Source organism: Pleurodeles waltl, chromosome 10 (genome assembly GCF_031143425.1).
Source record: "Pleurodeles waltl isolate 20211129_DDA chromosome 10, aPleWal1.hap1.20221129, whole genome shotgun sequence".
In the NCBI taxonomy this organism is placed as follows: domain Eukaryota; kingdom Metazoa; phylum Chordata; class Amphibia; order Caudata; family Salamandridae; genus Pleurodeles; species Pleurodeles waltl.
Genome location: NC_090449.1, coordinates 629,511,448 through 629,533,042, shown reverse-complemented (window position 1 = coordinate 629,533,042; position 21,595 = coordinate 629,511,448). Strand labels below are relative to the sequence as shown.

General features: G+C 46.3%; 1 protein-coding gene across 11 annotated transcripts in view; it reads left to right on the top strand.

Moving 5' to 3' along the window:
* KMT2C (lysine methyltransferase 2C) overlaps positions 1–21,595 on the top strand; it is a 1,516,687-nt gene that overhangs the window by 151,388 nt on the left and 1,343,704 nt on the right. For 7 of the 11 annotated variants that reach the window (XM_069211119.1, XM_069211123.1, XM_069211116.1 and 4 more), the window contains exon 2: positions 5,281–5,393. In XM_069211119.1, the coding sequence (XP_069067220.1) occupies positions 5,281–5,393 (113 nt within the window). The remainder of the gene's footprint in view (positions 1–5,280; positions 5,394–21,595) is intronic. The other 4 variants (XM_069211124.1, XM_069211114.1, XM_069211120.1 and 1 more) reach the window with 1 other exon arrangement.

The window sequence follows — 21,595 nt, the reverse complement described above, 5'->3', positions numbered from 1 at the left end:
TCAATGAAAATCATTCCCTGCTACTAGTATTAGTGTTGCAATCATGGCCACATAAGGCAAGAGTATGTTAGTGGCCACCCTATGCAACATTACCAACAGTGATCAGTTCAGTACATCAGACAGTAACGGAGACCATAGCTGCAGTCTTCTTGACACCATGGTAATAACGTTAGTAATATCGCTCCTCCACTGCTGCACGATTGATCCCTCAATTATCTGCTTTAAATATAATTGGGAAATTCCTCATAGTTCTCAAGCATTAAGAACACACCATCAAAATTGGTGGGAAACACACTGAGGGGCCCTTTGGGGAGCTATCTGTTATCCTTGCCAAAGGGGGGAAGACATGCAGACTACTAAGGTGGAATGAGTGGAGGCAAGCGGGCACTATTTCCAGGTGATTTTGTCATTTGAATACTCGTAGCAATTTAAAGGGAGACCCATGGTCTCTAGAGACCAGCCATTTGTGGCCCTAGGAACCCCATCCCCCGAGGCCACCTCTATTCAGTGGGCAAAGAGGGCTGTGCGTCCCCCTCCCAGGTCGATTTCATCCTGAGGCACCCAATCCCCTGGGGCTCACCTCTACTAAATGGAGGCATGGGAGTGCGTGGAGGGGGGGGGGGGGAGGGGGGGAAATCTCAGATGCAGGGACCCCATATCCTGGTGCCTAGCCTTAATTTAATGGGGCAGGGTGGCCACACGACCTCCTTTCTGGGCTGATTTTGGCCCTGGGGACCCCATCCTCCAGGGCCCAACCTTATCTGTTGTGTATCCGTTCCGTCTTTTTTAGGGTCAATATCTATAGCCTCAGAATTGTCTTATAATGTTCGTTGTGCCTTCTTGTGGGTTCCAGTGTTGTAGGACCAATTTCCACTTGAAGGGCCTTTTTGCCCTGCTGCTTTTTCCTTAGTGAGCCCTCTGTGTCAATTTCTACTTTGTTGTCTGAGGCTGTGGGTATGTTTCTTCCTTGCCGGTTCCTTTCTTGGTGCTTGTTTTAGTCCGGTATCTTCCATCCACTTCCAGACCCTGCTGGGAAGTCATCAGTAGGTCTGTTGTATTACTCCACCATTACTTACATTTTGCTAGAATATTTTAAGCCCATTTGGCGCAGTTGCTTCTTAGTTTTAGTTCTATCAAGGAGTTTCTTTGCTGTGTAATCTGAAATATGAGCTTTTTTGCCATCAGTATTACATGATCCATTTCATCTGGCTACTTGTATAATGTAGTCTCCATCTCAAAGAAGGAGCAAACATGCAATTATTGGCTGAACCTCTGGGACAGTAGTCTGGCGGGGACTAGATGCACACTTCTCGCTGTGAAGTAGATTGATATTCCTCCTGCTGTTATTTCCTTTTCTGACCAGTCCTCCAGGAACATTGTTATTCTCGGGCACCTTTGTTTTTCTTTTTTTTTTTTCTTCTTTTCAGGGAATCACACATGTATGTTATTGTGCCACTGCATCTTCTGCTCTGTGCTGTAGTTAATTGACAAATTGGTTTAGGTCAGCTAGCTGTTTCTGCATATCTATAAATGACGGAGTAGATCATTGATAGGGTGGACTCTGTTTCAAGAAAACATTCCGCTAGTTTTCCTGTGATCCACTTTCAGCATCCCCACGTCCAGAGCCACTGAGTCTTTTATGTTTCTAATGTATTTCTCTTGTTTAGGATCTCTTGCAATATTGCATCAAACTTGCCGTAATGGGGACCTAATGGACTTTTTTTTGGTACTTTATCAGATCCCTGATGTTGGCTTTATACCTCCTTTCTAACAAGGGATCTTCACCTGTCAAGGTACCTTTTGCTGTTGTAGGTCTCCCCATCTTCATAAGTGTGTTACTCCCGCCATGGGGTTGTTTTACTGTAGTATATTGGCCACTGTTCCTTCAGCTGGTCTCTTTATTCAGAATTCTTTATATTGTCTTTTATTGTATGCTGGTTATTCTCTATTTTTCTCCTTTTGTATGCCCTCCTTTTTTTCAGTTTCCGATGAGAGTGGCTGCCGTTCTCTTTTGAGGGAGTTTTTGGCACTAATGCAAAGAGAATGGCACCATTTGTGTGTTCCAGGTAAGTCTTCATCCCTGTTCAGATTGCTCCTGGAAGAGTTTTAACCTCGCCCCATGATGCGAAGGCCAGATCATGTGCTTCTTTTCCGACTAGCAAAAATAAGATGATAGCCTGAATGCTGAACAATGTCAAACATTCACCTCCCAGTCACAGATCTGGGCCCAAATTCATTGTTTGTTTGCCACTACCTTTCCAGTTTAGACCCAGCCATATGCAAATCAGCCTTCACCCTGCTCCACATGGGAACAGTCCAGTTCAGACTGCCAGGCCAGGTCCTCCCTGGACTGGAAAACAAGCATCCTGGGACAATTTTGGGGGTATCACCCCCCTCATCAGCCAGGCTAGATTGAATACGGTGGCATAGCGAGCATCGGACCCACGTCTGTATATGTGTACACTCTCATTCTGTATGTATTATAGGTAGCACTCTACAACTTAAGGGGAGCGCTTGGATGGAAGGATGTTGTACTTGCCTGTGGCTATGTATGAAGCATTTGAGGTGTATGTACATAAAGATAACAAGTGTTCAAGTTGTATGAATGAAGTACATATATGTGGTTATAACAACATAACTTGCTGCAATTGTGTTGTGCATGAATTTTGTAAGATAATATCTAGCTATAATACATTGGGATCCTCAAATCCCTGTATAAAAGCCTACATCTAGATTCCTTTTTGCAGATGACTTCTTATGAATTTAGCCGCCTATAATAAAGAAATGGCTCTGATTTTATTACAGTTGACTTCAGAGTTCACAACGCTATGAGCCAGAACCAGGAGTTAGGGTTTAAGGCAGACCTCAAAGCATAATTGGTGTGGCTGTTCAATCAAGAAAATGGGAAGCTTACTTTTCTTTCATCTGATATGTTTTTCTAAAATAAAATCCATTTAATATAAATGAGATATTTATGGCAAGATGCTTATTTTTTTTCCCCTCACAAGAGGAGATTATAGGAGACATAGAATCTTTCCATGTTTCAACACAAGGTCTCCTCTGAGATAGCTTGATCTTTTGTAAACTTAGAAGGGGCTTAGAACCCGCTTACTACTTAGCATTGGTTTGCTTAATTGTCACTCCTATATCCTTGCTTTTCATTGGTCAGCAAGTGCCTTTTTCACTTTCTCACTTCAAGCTTGTCTCTTTGGAGGGGCATTGGCCAAGTACTCATTAATGTCTTTATTCCTGTTCGTCTGCAGCTCGTGCTCGGAATTAGGCACATTGACACTATAGCCATCGTCTTAGTTAATGTTTAAAAGGTCTGGTGCAATCCTGCAGCGATTGACTTCTTTAATATTTAGAAGCACTTTTTTAAATTTTACAAATGTAATGTTTACTGCAGCATTTGTTTTATATCCTGCAGGGCGACACTGTAGCCACAGACTTAATTAACATTTAAAAGCATTTAGTTTCTTTTAAACATGCAATTTTACATTCATATTAAAGCAGTTCATGCAGCTGCACTTTCTCTCTGCCGGGCCTCTTCTTTGCATTAAAACTATAGCCGTGGACTTGTTTAATGTTTAAACGCATTTCCTTTTTTTTTTTTCAACGTGCAAATACACTTGGTTCGTTTTCCAGATGCAATCTTTACTACAGCATTGCTTTTAGATCCTTCAGTGACAGCCATACCATATGACAGGCCATATCATACCTTACACCCAATCCCGTACTATACAATGACAAGTCATACCACACCAAACCATACTGTACTAAACAATGACAGACCATACCATACTACACTATACAATAACAAATCATACAATGCAACACAATAGCAAGCCAAACCATGGAATACAATGACAAGTCGTACCATACAAGCCATGCCATTCCATGATGGGCTGGGCCGGACCATACCATACCATGATGGGGCATGCCATGGCATACAATATCATGCCGTGATGGGCCACCATGTCCTACCATGCCATATACCATACCGGGCCATTCCATTCCATAGTATACCAAGCTGGGCCAGGCCATTCTATTCCATTCCATACCATACCATACCATGATGGGTCATACCATACCATACCATGATTGACCGGGCCATTCCATACCATACCATGATGGGTCAGACCATGCCATGCCATGATGGGCCATGCCATACCATACCATACCATGATGGGCCATGCCATACCATACCATGTTGGGCCATGCCATGCCATGCCATACCATGCCATACCACGATGGGCCAAGCCATAGTATACAACAAACAAATATGAACAAAGCCAATAGATCTTGTACAGGCGCAATCTATTGGTTTTGCCAAGGCTTGTTTTAATCCGTTTAAATGAAACTGATCCTAATATCTTGTCAAAACCATTTAGTGTGTTAAATTTCATAGTACAGGATCTGCTTTTACTCGTGATGTCCTAAAGGAGCATGAAAGAGATGTCAAGAATTTAAACAGTTTTGGTGGAAGGGTGTGACCATTTAGTATAAGGAGTAAAATGTCCTCTGCAGTAAATTAAAAGGATATTGCAAGTCACCTTTGAGTTCCAGGACCTTATAAAGGAACTCAGCCTTTGTTCTGGTTCCTCAGTATGTTCATGGAACTCATTGGTGACTTTCAATCACCCTGTAATGTACGACTTGGGATAACTTATCCCACATATATTGTAGGTACACCTAAACTGTTTATTTTATGTGTTTAATATTTACACACCACAGAGCTTCTTTAGCCATTGTAATGTTACTGTGAACTTGCACATTCCCTGTAAAGTATTATAATTTTACTTTCAGTTAAGTTATAGGGGAATTTTGTAAGCTTTTCTAAGCCTTAAATTTAAACGTAAATTCTGGAACTGAATCTCTGACAAACCTTTTCTGTTTGACTTTATTTCTCGTTACAAATGATGCATTTTTGATCCACAAGGGACGCATAGTGGGAAGAAAAGTCACTGCTTCTTTCCCCTTTGGTAATCTTGTCAGTCTATGTTCAATATTTAATCATTTAAAATCATTTGTAAGTATTTTAATATATTTGCCCAGTTTGCAAACTGCAGTGTTTTATTGTTTTGCATAGTTGATAATTCTCAGAGGGTGAGTCATTATGACTTTTTTGTAATCATTCTCTGTAGGGACATTTGTGTATTTTGAACCTGCATTTTTAAATTATCCTTGACATTTTGTTTAGGTAGTGTGTAAAGCAATAAGTTAAATGCAATTTGTTGCAGTGATCACATGCCACTTGACAAAGTACATCTTATTTTGTAGGCCTCGGAGCAGAGGGAAAACTACCCTGGAGGATGACGATAGCATGGATGGGCAGGAAGCAGCAGAAACTGAAAACACTGTGCAGAAAACCGTGGAAGCAGGTACACTAGCTGGTATGATTTCCACGTGTTCTGATTTCAGTGAAATGCTCAAACTAAAGTAGTATTGCTTTCTTAAGAATGAAAGTGGCAAAATGCAGAAAAGACTTAAGTTCTACTCTAATAGCAGCACCATTTGCCACATCGTTGGCATCCATTTCAGAAGGACGTCTGTACTTACAGTTGGTATGCATTTCGCGTTCCTGTCCTCATGGAAATGTCTTCATGTGGTTTATTCTTATGACTTCTTTTTGTAGGATCGGGTGTGGTGTCAACACCACAAACATTATCTTTTTATTTTCTCGTAGTTACTTTAGTAGATTCATGAATGCTTTTCTTTCTCACTGGTCTAAACAAATCCTATGACCAAACGTTGTTTTGCAAATTCCTCACTTTATCTTGAAGAAGTGATTTTTTGTTTTCCTGTATAAATGATATCCCACAACTGAGTTCTTGTACTGTTTTCCATTTGTCGTTTTGTTTTCATGGCTGGCTGTTTTTAGGTCAAGCATAGCAGTGCACGATCTGTTCTGTGGGCTTTAACCATGCCCATCTAGCACCCATCACATTCATTGGTTTTTAGGCCTGCCTTTCTAAAATCCTTTGTTGTTGGTAAGTGCTTTAGGTTTGTCCCGCCTAAAGGCTGGTTTGTTTGTTACCACCTTGGAGACTGACTCTGTTACATGGATTATTGCACGATTGGCCTTTAACTTAGTGTAGTGCACTATTTTTCTCTTTTGCCTTGCCGTGTGGTTGTATGTTGTTTTACTCTTCCTTGTTTTTGGGGATCTTCTTGCTTCTTTTCGATGTCTGCCGTTTTTTTTGCAATTTTATGTAGTGCGAACTAGACCCAAAGGTATTGGAGCCTTTTATTTATTTTGCAGTTTTATATAGCGTGAACTTGATAAAAAGGTATTACAGCGCTTTACATGAGCAGTGGTTACATTACAGAAGAACACACTTATTTTTGGTATGATGGGGAGATTAAGTGATTTGCCCAGAATCACAAGATGTTGAGCAGGCACCGGGGCTTGAATCGTGTTCCCAAGCTCGGCAGCTCTGCCCTTAGGCCACTTCCTCTCCCCTAGGGTTCTTTGTATGGTGCGTGTTGGGGCAATCTGGGATTGAATTTATATACACACACACACACACACACACACACATATATATATATATATATATATATATATATTTTATAGCGCTTGGTAATACAGGTTCTGCCATTTCATAGCGTTGCAAAGCAGGTGCCATTCTTCACAAAATCATTAAAATTCATTCTCATCGACCTTGCAGGGATGAAGATATGAAAAAGCTATGTCAGGATTGTAATCTGTGACATTCTCGTTTTGTCAAAAACTCTGCAGTGGGTACATTAGCTAACTGACTTGAGTAGAGCTTAACACTAGGCGATAGCACATGCTCTTGCTAACCTCCAGAGAGTCACCAACCAAGCACATAGGTTAGTTTTAGGCAAGAAGATGGCGAAAGGTGTCTCAAATTGTGGAAAAAGAGTCAAGACTCCAGACCCAAGCCCTTCATGGCTTCAAACTCGATAGCAAAGACATCTAGCCTTTGGATGTAAATTGGGCCTCTTCAAATAGAGTTCAGTTAGTAGAGGCAACCATTTTCCTAACCCTGTGGTGTAAATAAGCTAACACAGGGGTGCCACAGTGAGAGGAGCAGCGTATCTAAGGCCACAAAAGTGGAGCAAACCCCATCACTTCCTCCTTTCAGAATTCACTGGTGTCATGGCTCACAGCTACTGCGACCACGCAGATGCCACTTCCGGAAGCGCTGTCTAAAACAGTGCTTGAATAGCACTGCTTCCTGTTTGAAGAGGCCCCACCTCTCACAGTTGCTGTCACAGGCCCGAGTGCTTCCCCATCACCTTGGACTCCTGTGTAGTATCAGAGCCAGTCTGTAGGAATGAGGCAAAAAAAACTCCCAAGATGCAGTCTTGTTGTGTCCTCTCTCCTGCAGCGACAGGCTTGGGAGGGTTGCTGTGGCACCTGGCATACATCCACTACACTCCAAACCAAAACACGTAGGTAAGAGATTGTCATTTACAATGCCAATAGCGCTAACTCTCACAAACGGAGACCTTTTGCATGGCAAATGCTTGTTGTTTGAATATGATGCTTCTGTGTTCCACTGTACCCTATCTTCCTACAAGCTTTATAATTTTTAAACACTGCATCACATTTCCATTGAGCGAGAGGTCTGTATTTATTGTATGATTCCAATTAGGCTTTGTTTCTCTGCTGTCGAGATCACCAGGGTTTCACGAAGTCCTTCCTTGGGCATTTGCCTTTATTTTCTACACTTCTAAACTTATGATGCTTTTTCGTAATGCCGACAATGTTAGTGATGTATTGTGATTAATGATGCAGTAGATGTAATTTGTCAAGCATTGTCATCAGCAATCTATTATCGGAGTTTAGGTTGACTTGCTCCTTAATATCTGCTTTTCACACCTTTTGTGAGTTTGTATATCTGTTGGAAATCATCCTTTTCTTAACGATCACGCCAGATTACCCTATATTTTTGCTGACCTTAGGGGAACCCTGCAGGGCATGACCCTCTCCCTCTTGTCAGTCAGACAAGGAAGTAAACTAAGGGTCTGTTGGCTGAACCTCCTTTGGGGCTATAGACAGGCAACAAGCTGCTAGAGGCCTTTTCATGGAAGTACCCATCTGACTAGTGGGAACTCGACATAGACTAGACGCTACCGTTGGCCTATGCCTGACACTGAGTTTCTGAATGCCTCCCCTGAAGTCCTGGGGGCTTTAGATGTGCATTCCTGTGGTTGATTGGTACTTAAAATTAAGGGCTGTATTACTATATTGGCGTTCCCACCACTTGACTGTCAATGCCGCGGGAGGGATGCCACCGCCATGCTGGTGGAACCGAGCTGATCGGCAGGAACAGTGCTATGGCACTAACGGAACTGAGGCCAATACCATTGCACCCTCAGAATACACACTGTCTGCTAAGCAGACAGTGTGCATTCCGATGGTTCTAGGCAGGGGTGGGGGGCAGTAATGGCTTACCACCAGCATTTCTGTGGTGGGGTCCCCGCCATGGAAAGGCTGGTAGAAAGTGAGGTTGTGATCAGCACGGCAGCGCTAAGTTCAGCGCTGCCATGGCTGAGCACCACCCCGACCGCTGTCCGCCTGTCTGTAACCATGTTCCCAGCAGTGACGGCGGTCCACCCGCCAGGGTTGTTACATGGCAGTCAGACTACCTGTAGTGCGGCGGTCTGACCATCACTGCAAATCTGGTGGTCCTTGGACTGCCAGACTAATAACAAGGCCCTAAGTCATGAGGTAAGATTTTCAGCAGGACGAATCTGGTTGACATATCCGGTCCATGCTCCATTACCCTTGGCCTCAAATTCTACCTAGGTGCTGGCTTACCACAGCTTTTGACTTTCATTATTGCTTTGTGCTTTTTGGTGCTATTTCTACTTGGGACTTTAAAAATTCATATCTCTGGTTTGTCATATTGGATTTTTGTCATTTTGTTTATGAAACGTTACGCTAATTTTCTTTTCTGATGTATACAACTTTGGATTCCTCACCTAAAGAATTTTCCCCACGCGCCAGCATTCAACTGAATTTTTTTCTAGCTCTGCATGTCGACGATGACGACACAATTGCCCGACTCCCACGCGACACCGAATGACGTCATCCAGGCAATAAGAGGTCCTCGTCGACGTGCAGACGTCAGTTCCCTTTTTTCCGTGCCTTTCTTCTAGGCTTCCAGGGAGCTACTGTTTCACTTTGTGTGTTACAATGTCTTAGCCACGGAAGTCTGGTTTTAAACCCTGTAGGGAGTGCGGAGGTCGAAGTCTGTCACAGACCCACACGAGAATTGTTTGTGGTGTCTGAGCTCTGACTATGAGGTCGTAGCGTGTGGTTCATGTCAGCGCATGAATCTGAAGGCTCTCAAGGAGCGGGAGGCCAAGTTGTTCTTGGCAAGGTCTAAGAAGAAGGGGAGACATCATCGTCGTGGGTCTTCTTCCAAGTCGTCGAAATCTCACAGTCGGTATCGAGACTCCCGACGCCGGGATGATTCACTGCGCCGGTCAAGTAAGGACCGTTCCCGCTCGACGTCGTACGACTTGGGAAGTTAGTCCAACTGTCACACCTCCACCTAGGACGACTCCTACTTCTCCGGTGTCAGTCTTCAAAGTCGATCCTCACCAGGAGCCGGCGGTCTCTCCGGTGCAAACGGAGACGCCCGAACCGACGCCGGTTTCACCTCAGGCACCGGCTCCGCAGGGATATCCGGCGTTCTCAGCGCCAGGCACAGACCCTGCCGCATTTCTTAATGCGATGTTCAACATCTTTGCCACCATGGCTCCGGGAGGTGGTCATTGGAGTCCATTGGCCTATGACATGGGTGTTCCGGCTTCATACAGACCGAAGCCCTTCATGCCTTTCCTTCCTTCGGGGAGTGCTGGTTCGGCGCCGGTACCAATGGCGTCGCCTAGAAGGCCTGTGACGCCGACAACATCTACTGCTCCGGCGCCGATGACTTCGCCGCAGCTTTCATCTACTCTGAAGAAGCCTACGGCACCGATGGATCCGGCATCGGATGAATCAGATGGTCAATGCCATCCGAGGTCTTCAGCAGACGCCTTAACAATGCCAAGGATTGAATATAGGCTCTGCTCCAGGAGGTCGCTCTGAGGCTGCTAGAGGAGCAAGAGTATGAGAAGCAGCTCTTGGAAGAGGGTGAGATTGTCAAGCTTGGGCACGGCTAGTGGTTTGGACACTTCCCCGGAGTGGGACTTGGCATCTCTGGGTCGAGTTCACGGAAGAGGTTGTCTCTTTCCATTCGGTGGTCAGGAAGGTGGTAGGTTTTCTTGACCTTCCTCTTCCAGCTGCGGATGTTAAAACGAACATTCTTACGGAGGTTTTGCATCCTTCTTCAGCTGGGGCAGAGACGCTTCTTCCGTTTAATGAGGCGCACATTGACCCAATAATGGAGGTGTGGAAGAAGCCTGTGACTTCAGCAGTAAACAGGTCTGTTGCGAGAAGGTATCAGTGGCTCCTGGAGATCCAGCGTTCTTGTCCAGACACCCGACTCCAGAGAGTTTGGTAGTGCAGGCTTCATGCTCTTCACTCTCTGCTCCAGGATCTTTTCCAGGGGTTCCCGCAGACAGAGTCCAAGAGAATGGACCAATCTGCTAAGAAGGCATTCTCTTCATGTAGCATGGCCCTCAAGTCAACGAATGCTACCTGTATCCTGAGAAGGTACATTTATACTCTCATGGACGAGGCCAAGACACACTGCATTGCCTCAGGAGGTGCTTAATCTTTTGACGGACGCTCAGGCGGCGGCGACCCAGGTTCTCCAATCTGGGCTGGACACATCGGACTCTGTGGCCAGGGCTATGGGCACGTCCATAGCGACAAGGCTGCGGCCTGGCTACGGTCTTCAGGATTCTCTTTCGATGTGCAGACAACCTTACTCGATCTGCCCTTTTGATGGGGATAAGCTATTTGGGAGAAAAGCTGACTCTGCCTTGGAGCGGTTCAAAGAGAGTAGGGCCACGGCAAGATCCTTGGGCTTGCAAGCATCCACCTCCACTTCCTTGAGATCGTTTAGGAGGTTTAGGAGGTTTAGGGGGTTTGGGTGTGGCTCTTCCTTTCGAGGGAGATTCCAGGCAGCAGGACAGCAACCTTCTACAGCGCACCCCTGTAGATCATTCAGGTGAAAGTGTAGAGTTCGTACTAGAGGGGCCACCCAGCAGCACTCTGCCTCTTCCTCTTCCTCCGGAGGGGTGCAGCAGGGAAAGCAGCCTTAGTCCTCCATCACTCCCTTTGCATGCATCTCCTGTAGGGGGGAGACTGTCTCAGTTTCTTCACATGTGGGAGTCTATAACATCGGACTCCTGGGTCACCGATATTGTGGGGAAAGGTTATACTCTTCCCTTTCGGGAGTTCGACGCTCATCCTTCTGTTCGGAAGACCATCTTCTTTTACTACAACAGGAAATGCTAATCCTTTTGTGGAAAGGTGCAGTAGAGTTGGTTCCAGAGCAGGAGAGGGGAGGGGGGGAGGGGAGGGGGGAGGGGGAGGGGAGGAGGGGGGAGGGAGGGAGGGGGGAGGGGAGAGGGGAGAGGGGAGAGGGGAGAGGGGAGAGGGGAGGGGGGAGGGGGGAGGGGGGAGGGGGGAGGGGGGAGGAGGGGGGGGGGGGGGGGGGGGGAAAGGGGTCAGGTCTGTTATTCAAGATATTTTCTGATCCTCATCTGGGGGACCTGGAGGTCAAAGGTCACTGGTCTCCAGCGGAACAGATGTTTCATATCAATCTGTTGGAATTGCGGGCGATACGTTTGGCTCTCAAGTCCTTCCTCCCTTCCCTTCGCGGTCAGTCGGTCCAGGTCTTAACGGACAACACTACCGCGATGTGGTATATAAACAAGCAGGGAGGGGTGGGGTCGTACCTTCTCTGCAGAGAAGCTCTGGGACTCTGGTCCTGGGCACAGGACCATCGGATTTGCTTGGTAGCAAACCATCTGGCCGGAGTTTTGAACGTACGTGCGGACAGTCTCAGTCGGCACATCTCGACCGATCACAAGTGACGTTTTCATCCAGACCTGGTCCTTTACATGTTCCAGGTGTGGGGGTATCCACAGATAGACCTGTTTGCCACTCGGGAGAACGCGCACTGCCTGTCGTTCTGCAGCCTCTAGTATTCGGTGCAAGGAGCTTTGGGGGACGTGTTTCAGATGTCCTGGAAAGGTCAGTTGCTTTACGCATTTCCCCCAATACCCTTCATTCCTCAGGTCCTGAGGAAGATTCGCCAAGACCGGGCCCAAGTCATCATAATAGCTCCGGATTGGCCAAGAAGGGTGTGGTATTCAGACCTTCTCCAACTCTCGCTGTGCCCTCCGCCCCGTCTCCCTCACAGGGCAGACCTCCTCTCGCAGGGGCAGGTTCTACACCCCCACCTCCAGAGCCTGCACCTACAAGCCTGGAGATTGAACGGGGCAATCTGAGTACTCTTTCTCTCCCACCTGAGGTGGTGGACGTTATATTATTGGCCAGGCGACACTCCACCAAATCTATCTATGCAAGCAGGTGGGCTAAATTTGTGATTTGGTGTGGAGAGAATCAAATTGATCCCTTGCGTGCCCATTTATAACATCCTCTCGTTTGCGTTATCCATGGCACAGAGGGGTTGTGCGGTTGCCACTGCTAAGGGTTATTTATCCGCACCGTCAGCCTTTCTGTGCCTTCCAGACCAACCCTCCTTGTTTAAGTCCCCAATTGTTTTGAGGTTCATTAAGGGTCTCACTAAGCAGTTTCTGCCCACTCCATTCGTTATGCCACAGTGGGATTTGAACTTCGTGTTGGCCTTTCTGATGGGTTCACCGTTTGAACCGATGCATTCTTGTCCCTTGAGGCTTTTAGTTTTAAAAACAGTTTTTCTAGTTGCCATTACATCTGCTAGACGAGTGAGTGAGCTCCAGGCTCATAGTGTGGAACACCTGTATACTTCCTTTTACAGGGACAAGGTGGTGTTAACGACCAAGGTGGCTTTCTTACCGAAGGTTGTTCCACCCTTTCATTTAGGACAGTCCATCTTCCTTCTATCCTCCACCTCATCCAGCAAAGGAGGAAGAGAGGCTTCACCGACTTGACCCAAGAAGAGCGTTGAGCTTCTTCGTCGACAGGGCGAGGGAGTTCAGACAGGACGATCAGCTCTTCGGTTACGTGGGGAAGAGGAGAGGCAAAGCTGTCCACAAGAGAACGCTTTCCAGATGGGTCATTATTTGCATCAAATTGTGTTATTCTTTAGCAACGAAGGAACCTCCTGTGGGGCTACGAGCCCATTCCACCAGGGCTAAGGCGGCTTCATCGGCCTTAGCTAGAGGTGTTCCTGTGGTTGACATCTGCAAGGCGGCAATTTGGGCATCCCTCCACACATTTGCCAAACATTGTTGTTTGGATTCTGAAGTTAGGAGGGATGGCAATTTTGCACGCTCATGCTGCAGGATTTCTTGGTTTGACCATTCAGGCACCCACCGCCGAGTGCGGTACTGCTTTGGGACTCTATTCTTCAGGTGAGAAATCCACAGGTAGTTGTATCCATCAGAAGAACAAGTTACTTACCTTCAGTAACGCCTTTTCTGGTGGATACACTAGCTACCTGTGGATTCCTCACGGTCCCACCCGCCTCCCCGTTGCCTGGGTGGTCTTACCGAGATTTCCTTGGGTGAGCATCTGTATGTTGTACATATGTATATAATGATTTATATTTGTGTATATATTTGTTTATGTATATATATATTAAAAAAAAAAAGACATGCATGCATACATATGTATTTATTTATATGTTCTAGGTGGATATATGCATATATTTTGTACTGTAGGATTGTATGCATTAGGTTGTTTATTTCTATTAGTTATGTTTCATATTAGTGGAAATAAATGTTGGTATATAAGTTTGATTGATGTGTTCATATCACATCTGTAGTGTCAATGTTCTCCTGTTCGCCTCAAAGGCACGTAAAAATATGGTGGTAACTGACATCTGCACGTTGACGAGGACCTCTTATTGCCTGGATGACGTCATTTGGCGTCACGTGGGAGTCTGGCAGTTGTGACATCGTCGACGTGCAGAGCTAGAAGAAAATTTCCGTTGAATGCTTGCGCGTGGGGAAAATTCTTTAGGTGAGGAATACACGGGTAGCTAGTGTATCCACCAGAAAAGGCTTACCGAAGGTAGGTAACTTGTTCATTTGGTTTGTTTTTGCATTAAGACTTTATTACTACACGTCCAGGTGGGTGAGACTATACCATGGAGGCGAAGGTGCTAATGGGGAGCCTGGCCGGGGGGGGGGGGGGGGGTTCTCACAGATATACCGCTCCCTGATTGCTAGTACGGCTCGTCCTCTTGATGGGCCCTGCCGGAGGTGGGAGGACTGGGTGGGACACAGAGGAGGAGGACTGGAGGGAAGCACTAATGGCCCCTCGGACCCTGACCATGGCCACCCGATTTCGACTACTACAGTCCCTCTACTTCCACACAGCTTACCTTACGCCCGTTAGATTACACAGAGCAGGCCTTCGGCCCCGGGCTGACTGTCCCCGATGCTCGGGCTCAGACGCCGACTTCTTCCATATGGTGTGGTCCTGTCCATCCATAGCGACTTACTAAAGGGCGGTTTTGAAGGAGATCTCGGGGGTCCTGGGAGGTGAGGTGGAAATGGCTCCGTTGCCACTTTTGCTTGGGGTCATGGGGGAGACGGGATTGAGGCGAGCAGATCGGACCTTTCTTGGAATGGCATGCCTGGTGGCAAAAAGAGACATAATGGCGAATTGGAAGGCTAGAACGGCTCCGGCATTGACCAGATGGAGACGTGGTGTGGACTGGTGTGCCCGGCGTGAAAAACTTGTGTATGAAGCCAGGGGTTGCCCAAACAGGTACCATAAGATGTGGGAGAAATGGGAGGCCAATGGGTGGTGCACATGAACTGTGTGCAATTTGCAGGATCTACTGGGGGTCCCCCTCTGGCTCCCACTTCCTGGGTGGGGGCAGTCCTTTCCATTCCCTTCTCACCCCTCCCTTCTCTTCCCATCCGCCTTTCACCCTCTTTTCTTTCTCTTTCTTCTTCCCCCTTTCCTTTTCCCCCTTTCCTTCCCCCAAGCACAAGTTCGTATAGTTGCATAAGGTATCTTGACCGTAGTAATTCTTTATGAGGGTTTGTTTGGGACTGATGAGGTGTCCGTCTCCAGGTGCCAATTGGTGCCTTGTGTTGTTTATCTCATTATGATTTACCTTTTTCAATTCGTTCTGTAAAATCAGTAAAGTTCTTTATATTAAAAAAAAAAAAAAATGTATTACTGTTTTTGTTTTAATGTGCTATATAAATACTTTACACATTTGCCCTATGTTTAGCCTGTCTGCTTTGTGCCGTAGCTACTAGGGAATTTAGCTGAGGTTAAATTAATGACTTGGAAATTTCACCCTGACGTGGGTTGTGATTATTCCTTGAAGTGGGTTGTCACTGATGTGAAAAATAACCCATTTTCTTTCAGCATCTTTTTTTCTATTTAAATTTCACCGGTTTCTTATTTACAGGCACAATGTATGCCTTTTGTTCATAGTAATTGACACTAGATTTCCACATAGCGTTCTCAAAGTTGCTTGTATATGTTGGTGTCTGGTAGGGGTGTTCCAAAGATGGGCTTTACAACTTCTCATTTTACAAGTTTAACTCATCAAGCATTTCATCTGCTTAGCCTATCCTAATTGAAATGAGGCCAATAAACAGTAGTGTGAAGATTTTATTATTAGTGTTATTTACTTTGTCCTAGTTTGAAGACCGTTATAAAATATCGTTTTCAGATTTATTTAGCAATCAATACAGTTTGCTATGTGATACATTCGCAGTAGCTTTTTTTTTGTGTAAATTCTTTGTTTTTTTCAGAACAAATGCAACAGTATCATAGAACAACTGGTGGATAAGGGTCGGCAGTATGGAAGGGATAGGAAGGAATGTTGATCTGACGTGTGTCGAATAAAGAAATGGTTGTTTGTGAGATAGCTGCAGACACACATGGCTTGTCACAGTCTGATATTCCTTAGGTTAGTGTGTAAAGTTAACATTGCTGTATCACCATGGAGAAGAGTCGGGGGAGGGGGGGTCTAGGTAAAGTAAGGGTGGTGGTAGGAGTCGGGTCTGTCATCTGGCACCAAGAGGTATGTGTACTGTGAGGGAAGAAGGATACCACCGTTAATCGAGCTGTGAGGGTTATCGCTCTGGGAAAGGGGGATCAGGTGCCCATATGCGGTTCCACAGTGAGGCTTGCTAGTGTCATTCATTGTTATACTCTTGGAGGTGTAACTCTGGGGTGGTCACGACAGGAGGGAGTCATTCTTTATTGTGTGTGTGTGAGGTGTGCTAGTATAGTAGCCCATTGAGAAGAAATGGATTGCCTGGGGTGTCGATGGATCTCTTCATAGCGAAGTGCGCTTTCCTCCACTGCTACCCATTTGGACAGTGCGCCCTGCCAGGCCCTCAAAGGGGGGGGGCCTCCGGAGGGCCAGTGTAGGGTCAGGACACGTCTGGCTATGAGTAATGGTGGGTCCGCGAAGCGAGCGCAGACCTTCTGGGATGCCTTATGTTTGTAAATGTCTAGGGTGCAGGCCTCCCAGGAAAATATGTCGGGCAACTCTGTGACCATGCAGAGGATGCTGTGTATGGAGCGCCAATAGTCTTAAAGAACTGGACAGAACCAGAGCATGTGTTTAAGATCTGCATCTGGTCCGTAACAGTGGGGACATTCAAATAGATTCCCAGGGAAATGGTGATGTAGTTGTGCTGGATCAGTTAAGCTCTATGTAGGACAAAGAATTGTATGTTTTTGAATCAAGAGTTTTGAGAGACTCTTTAAATAAACTCTAACGCGCGCCCCATTCTTTGTTTTGGAGCACCTGGCCAATGTCATCTTCCCGTTTGTGGCACAGTACCGTGAGGTGGGGTCGCTGTGAGGTCCTGTATTGCTTTGTAATGCAAAGTGATCAGGTGTCGGCTTGCCCCCATTGTTATAATGGTCGGCATTCCTGGGTGTGGTTCAGGTTGTCCCGCTAATACATCTCAAAGGGTATGGGATGTGTCTAAGGTGTTGGTAGATTAGGAACTGTCCAGGAGGTAAGTTGTAATCTTCAGTTAGTTGGTCATATTCACAAAAATGGCCCTCGGGGAATAGGTCTCCCACCGTGAGAACTGAGTGAGTTGACCAAACTTTTAATTCTGCAGCTTGAAGGAGTTGTAAGGGAGGCCAATAAGAGGCAGGTTGGGGACATATAGTGAGTGTTAACAGGACAATTTCTGTATTTTGGCTAGACGGGTTTGCACTACATGTACCTGGAGTGGCCATGGGGTATCCTGTTGCACCTTGGGATAGAGCAGGGGATGAATCTTGGAGAAGGCAAGGGAGCTGTTCAAAGTGGACGCTTTGTGTAGGTGTCCACCGGGACAGGCACAGCAGTTATAGAGGGGAGGCACTGGAGCTTGGATAATGAGACATGTCTGCACTTTGCACTTTGTACCCCAAATAAGTGTACATAATGATTGTCTTTAAAGAATGAGTGTGGAGATTAGTAAAATAGTATAGTAAGCGAGGTAAGATAATTATCTTGGGAAGGGCGATTCTGCCTATGGGGGGAAGTGTTTGCCAGAACTGAATTTGAGATTTAATACCTGCAAGGACTCGGTGAAGGGCCCTCTTGTGCAAGTCCTGATGATTGTGATAGTCATACTCCTAGGTAGGGGGTTGCCTATGCGTGCCAGCAGAGAGGGGTCTCCAATACGCAGGGAGAGCGATTGCCGACTGGGGCAGAGTGGATAAATTACTAACTTTGCCCAGTTAACTCGGAAGCCTGACGCACTGGAGTTTTCTGCAAGGGTATCGTCGATTGGGGAGAGGTCAGCTTTTACATCCCAAATGTATAGGAGCAGATTATCCGCAAAGAGGGATATGGTGTGTGTTGTGCACTCTAGTGGGATGTTCCAATTTAGGCCCTCCTTCAGAGTCGCCAGTGGCTCCGTGGTGAGCGCAAACAGCAGAGGAGACAGTGGGCACTCGTGCCTCGGCCTATTGGGAATGGAGCTGAAACCAGATGACTGGAACTGATACTGGATGACCGTGCGGAGTATAGTAGCTTAGTATAAGCGAGCAGTCTGAGACCAATACCTAGGTGGGAGAGCACAGCAAAACGATAGTTCCAGGATAACGTATTGAACGCCTTCTTAAAGTCAAGGATAATGTAAGCCGACTGCGGGAGGTGCTCTTGGAGTTCATCCTGTACATGGAAGACACTGCAGATATTTTGAGCTGTACGGCATCCAGGAGCTAAGCCATTCTGGTCTGTGAGCACTGGATCTGGGAGGATCTGTGAATAGCAGTCTTCCAAGATTTTGCCTAGAATTTTTTAATCGCCTCCAAGTGTTGCAGTGGGTCTGCCTGAGGCCAGGAGGGAGGGATACCTATCTGGTTTGAGAAGGGAGATCAGGAGAGTTAAGCAGAGAGCCTGGGGGAAGATCGCCGTCTTGTAAAGAAGCATTATACATTTTTGCTAGGCCAGGAGTGGATCAAAAGTATCATAGTATTCCAGGGGTAGACCATCAAATCCTGGTTTTTTACTGCGGGCAAGGTCCTTGATTGCCTACTTTACATCTGTGGATGTGATTCCTGCCTCCAGGGACTATCTGGTGGAGATTGATATACGGGGAGGTCTATGTCTAGCAGGAATGTCTGCGCTTGGTCAGCTGTCTCTGTGGGGGAGGCTTAGTAGAGGGATGAATAATAGTTATAGAATTTACGCATAATGTCGGGTTGAATGCGTGCGGACATCCCTGCTAGGGTAACCACCTCAGCAATAGGACAGGCTTCAGAGGCTTCCTAACATGGCCAAACAGGAGTTTCCTGGATTTATCACCTTCCCGGTGGACCCTTGCGGCATAGGCAGTGAAATTATATCTGTAGAGGTCCTCCAAGAGGTACTCATACTTGGTTTTGCATCCGCAAGACACAGACAGAGTGCAGCATTAGAGTCTGCCGCTCTAGACAGTTCTGCGAGGGAGAGTTCTGCCGTGGCTATGCTTTTTTTCTGAGAGTCCTGTGGACTTCGGTGATGTGTTGGATGCGCGTCCCATTCCAGGTCCCGGGAGGAGGTGGAGTTGTGATTGGTCTCGAAATATTGGCAGATATGCCTCCCTTGCTCCTCTCGGGTCACCAGATCCTCCAGGCAATTGCAAGGAAGTTTCCACAGAGTCACTGCAGGATTGGAGAGAGTCCAACCACGGTCCATGACATGAGCTTGTGATCCAATACCACACGACCTAAATAGTCTGCATGTTGCAGTGATGATATGAGTGTCTAGGTGCGAAGGAACCTATCCAGCCACACTCACAAATTATTGGGAACAGAATGAAAGGAGTAGAGTCTGGTGTCTGGGTGTAGGGAGCGCCATGCATCTGTGTGCGACCAGTGGAATGCTCACCCTCGAAAGCGGTCTGCCTGATTAAGCAGTGGGGAGCAGAGGATAGGATCGATCAAGCACTGGGTCCAGCACACAATTTTAGTCACTGCTGAGCACTCACAGGGCATGAGTCCAGCATGCCAGCTTGGAGAGTGCATCCCAGAGTGTTCCCTGGTTAGTATTGGGTGCATAGATGCTGCCCAGGGTGATCAGCGGACCGTTGAGGATGCCCTCCAAGAGCGCGTATCTGCCCTCTTTGTCAATGGCCGCAGCACCCATATGAGTGCACCTCTGGCATATGCCGAGTATAATGTGGCACAGAGGAGGCCCCTCCAGCGCCTTCACAGGTGCTCAAATTCGCTTGTTGTGATAGGAGTTTCCTGTAGAAAGACTATTTTGGCTTGCTACCTTTTGATGTAAATATAGGCTGTGTAACGTTTTTACATTAAAGAGCAGGGAAAGGAATTGTCTGAAGTTGAGGTAATGTGTCCACATGTTAATGCTACTCGAAATTGTATTTAAGGTTCATTAATGCAAAGCCTTTATTATTAGGGTGAGCGCTCTAAATGTTGTAAACTCAGAATGATAAAAAAACAAAGGGGGAGAAGCAGGATTCCTTGCTGCTTGATCATTTAGGCAGCGCACAGCTGCAGGAGTTTTCTCATAGACTGTACTGACACGTGAAAGACCTCCATAGCACACATGGCAGGAATCACAGGGCTCACTTTCTCGGCAGAGAAAGTAGAAAAAATTTTGCCCACAGTATCCCCGTTCGAAGATACACCAACAGCAGAAATGGTGGGGGACAGTGAGGGCTGAACTGAGCACCCTAAAAAGGAATCAAATCAAGACTATGATCCATGGGATCATGACAGTGGAGTATCTCGGAGCAAATACAGCCCCAACATGATAAAACCTTTAAAAAAAGAGTGGTTGCTTATCTCCTAGCACTGTACCGGAGACTGGTTGATTCTCATCAACATAAATGCGACACGACTATCAGAGGAACTCAAGGGTGAGATTCTCATCATAGAAGTTTGTCTAAAGTCGTACCATTCCACCGGGACCCTTAAAAAAAACATCTTGAGGAACTAAACAAAACCATGAACCTTAAACAGACTAAATACCTTAAACTCAAGAAAGAAGTAAGCAAGTTTATGTATGAACGTGTATACCCCTACACTAAAGAAGACTATGTTCCCACAGGGAGCAATTTGGGGTACAATACCGACGCAGACTCGTAAGACACAGGCTCTAAGAATTCAGACCCGAACACGAAAGGGAGCAATATCAAGGGAGGTGGAGCAACAGAAGACACAGGAGAGCTGGTTTTAGATTAGATAGAGGGTGGGGAACTTACCCCATGTATTCAGCCCCTTAACCACATGGCCCCTAACAACCCAGCTGTACCCTCCTCACTTCGAACATTGGGAACCTCAAGGAGATCATTTTTCACAATACCGCCCCCCTTTTTTAGGATCAGTCCAAAGACGCCCAAGGGAAAGACAGACCCAAGTCCAATGCGAGTCTGACCACTACCAGGGGAGGATGATAACGAGGGGCATGACAATATAGAACACTCAGGGCCATGACAATCTAGCGGGCCCAAGCAGTCGCACAGCCTAATAGTAAATCTAAGTGGTATGAGACTGTCTGACCCACAGAAATGTCCCGTGAAAAGGGTTTAGGTTTTGTTCAGGCTGTGCATAGAGATGAATGATTTAATCAAGAAAATCAAGTTAAGATATTTTTTTGGAGGTCAACCTATGGATGTTTCGACCCGGGTGACACAAGCCTATGCAACAAATCTTCCTTCACCTCCCCCTCCGCCCCCAAACACATCAATCCCAGTTGAAATACTGGCTTTTGAAAAAGCTATCTAGAAGGATATCAGTGAGATCAACCCAAGCACACTAAGGTTGTTCCACAGCACGACTAAGGATGAGTAAAAGGCCCTACAGGAATTGGATAGCTACCCAAGGTATCTTAAAGACAGCCACTCAAGAAAAACCAACAGCCAAGAACTGTTTACTCCTCTGTAACAGTGCCCACCCCGTCATCTAAGAGAACCCCTTCAGACAGTTCCTAAGATTGAGAAGGAACTGTTCAGAAGTAGCTGACTTCAAGGAACAAGCTCAAAGGCTAGCATCCGAGCTGGTGGCAATGAAATACCCCCCCACTCAAGATAATCAATCAAGCCATGAAACAAGCTT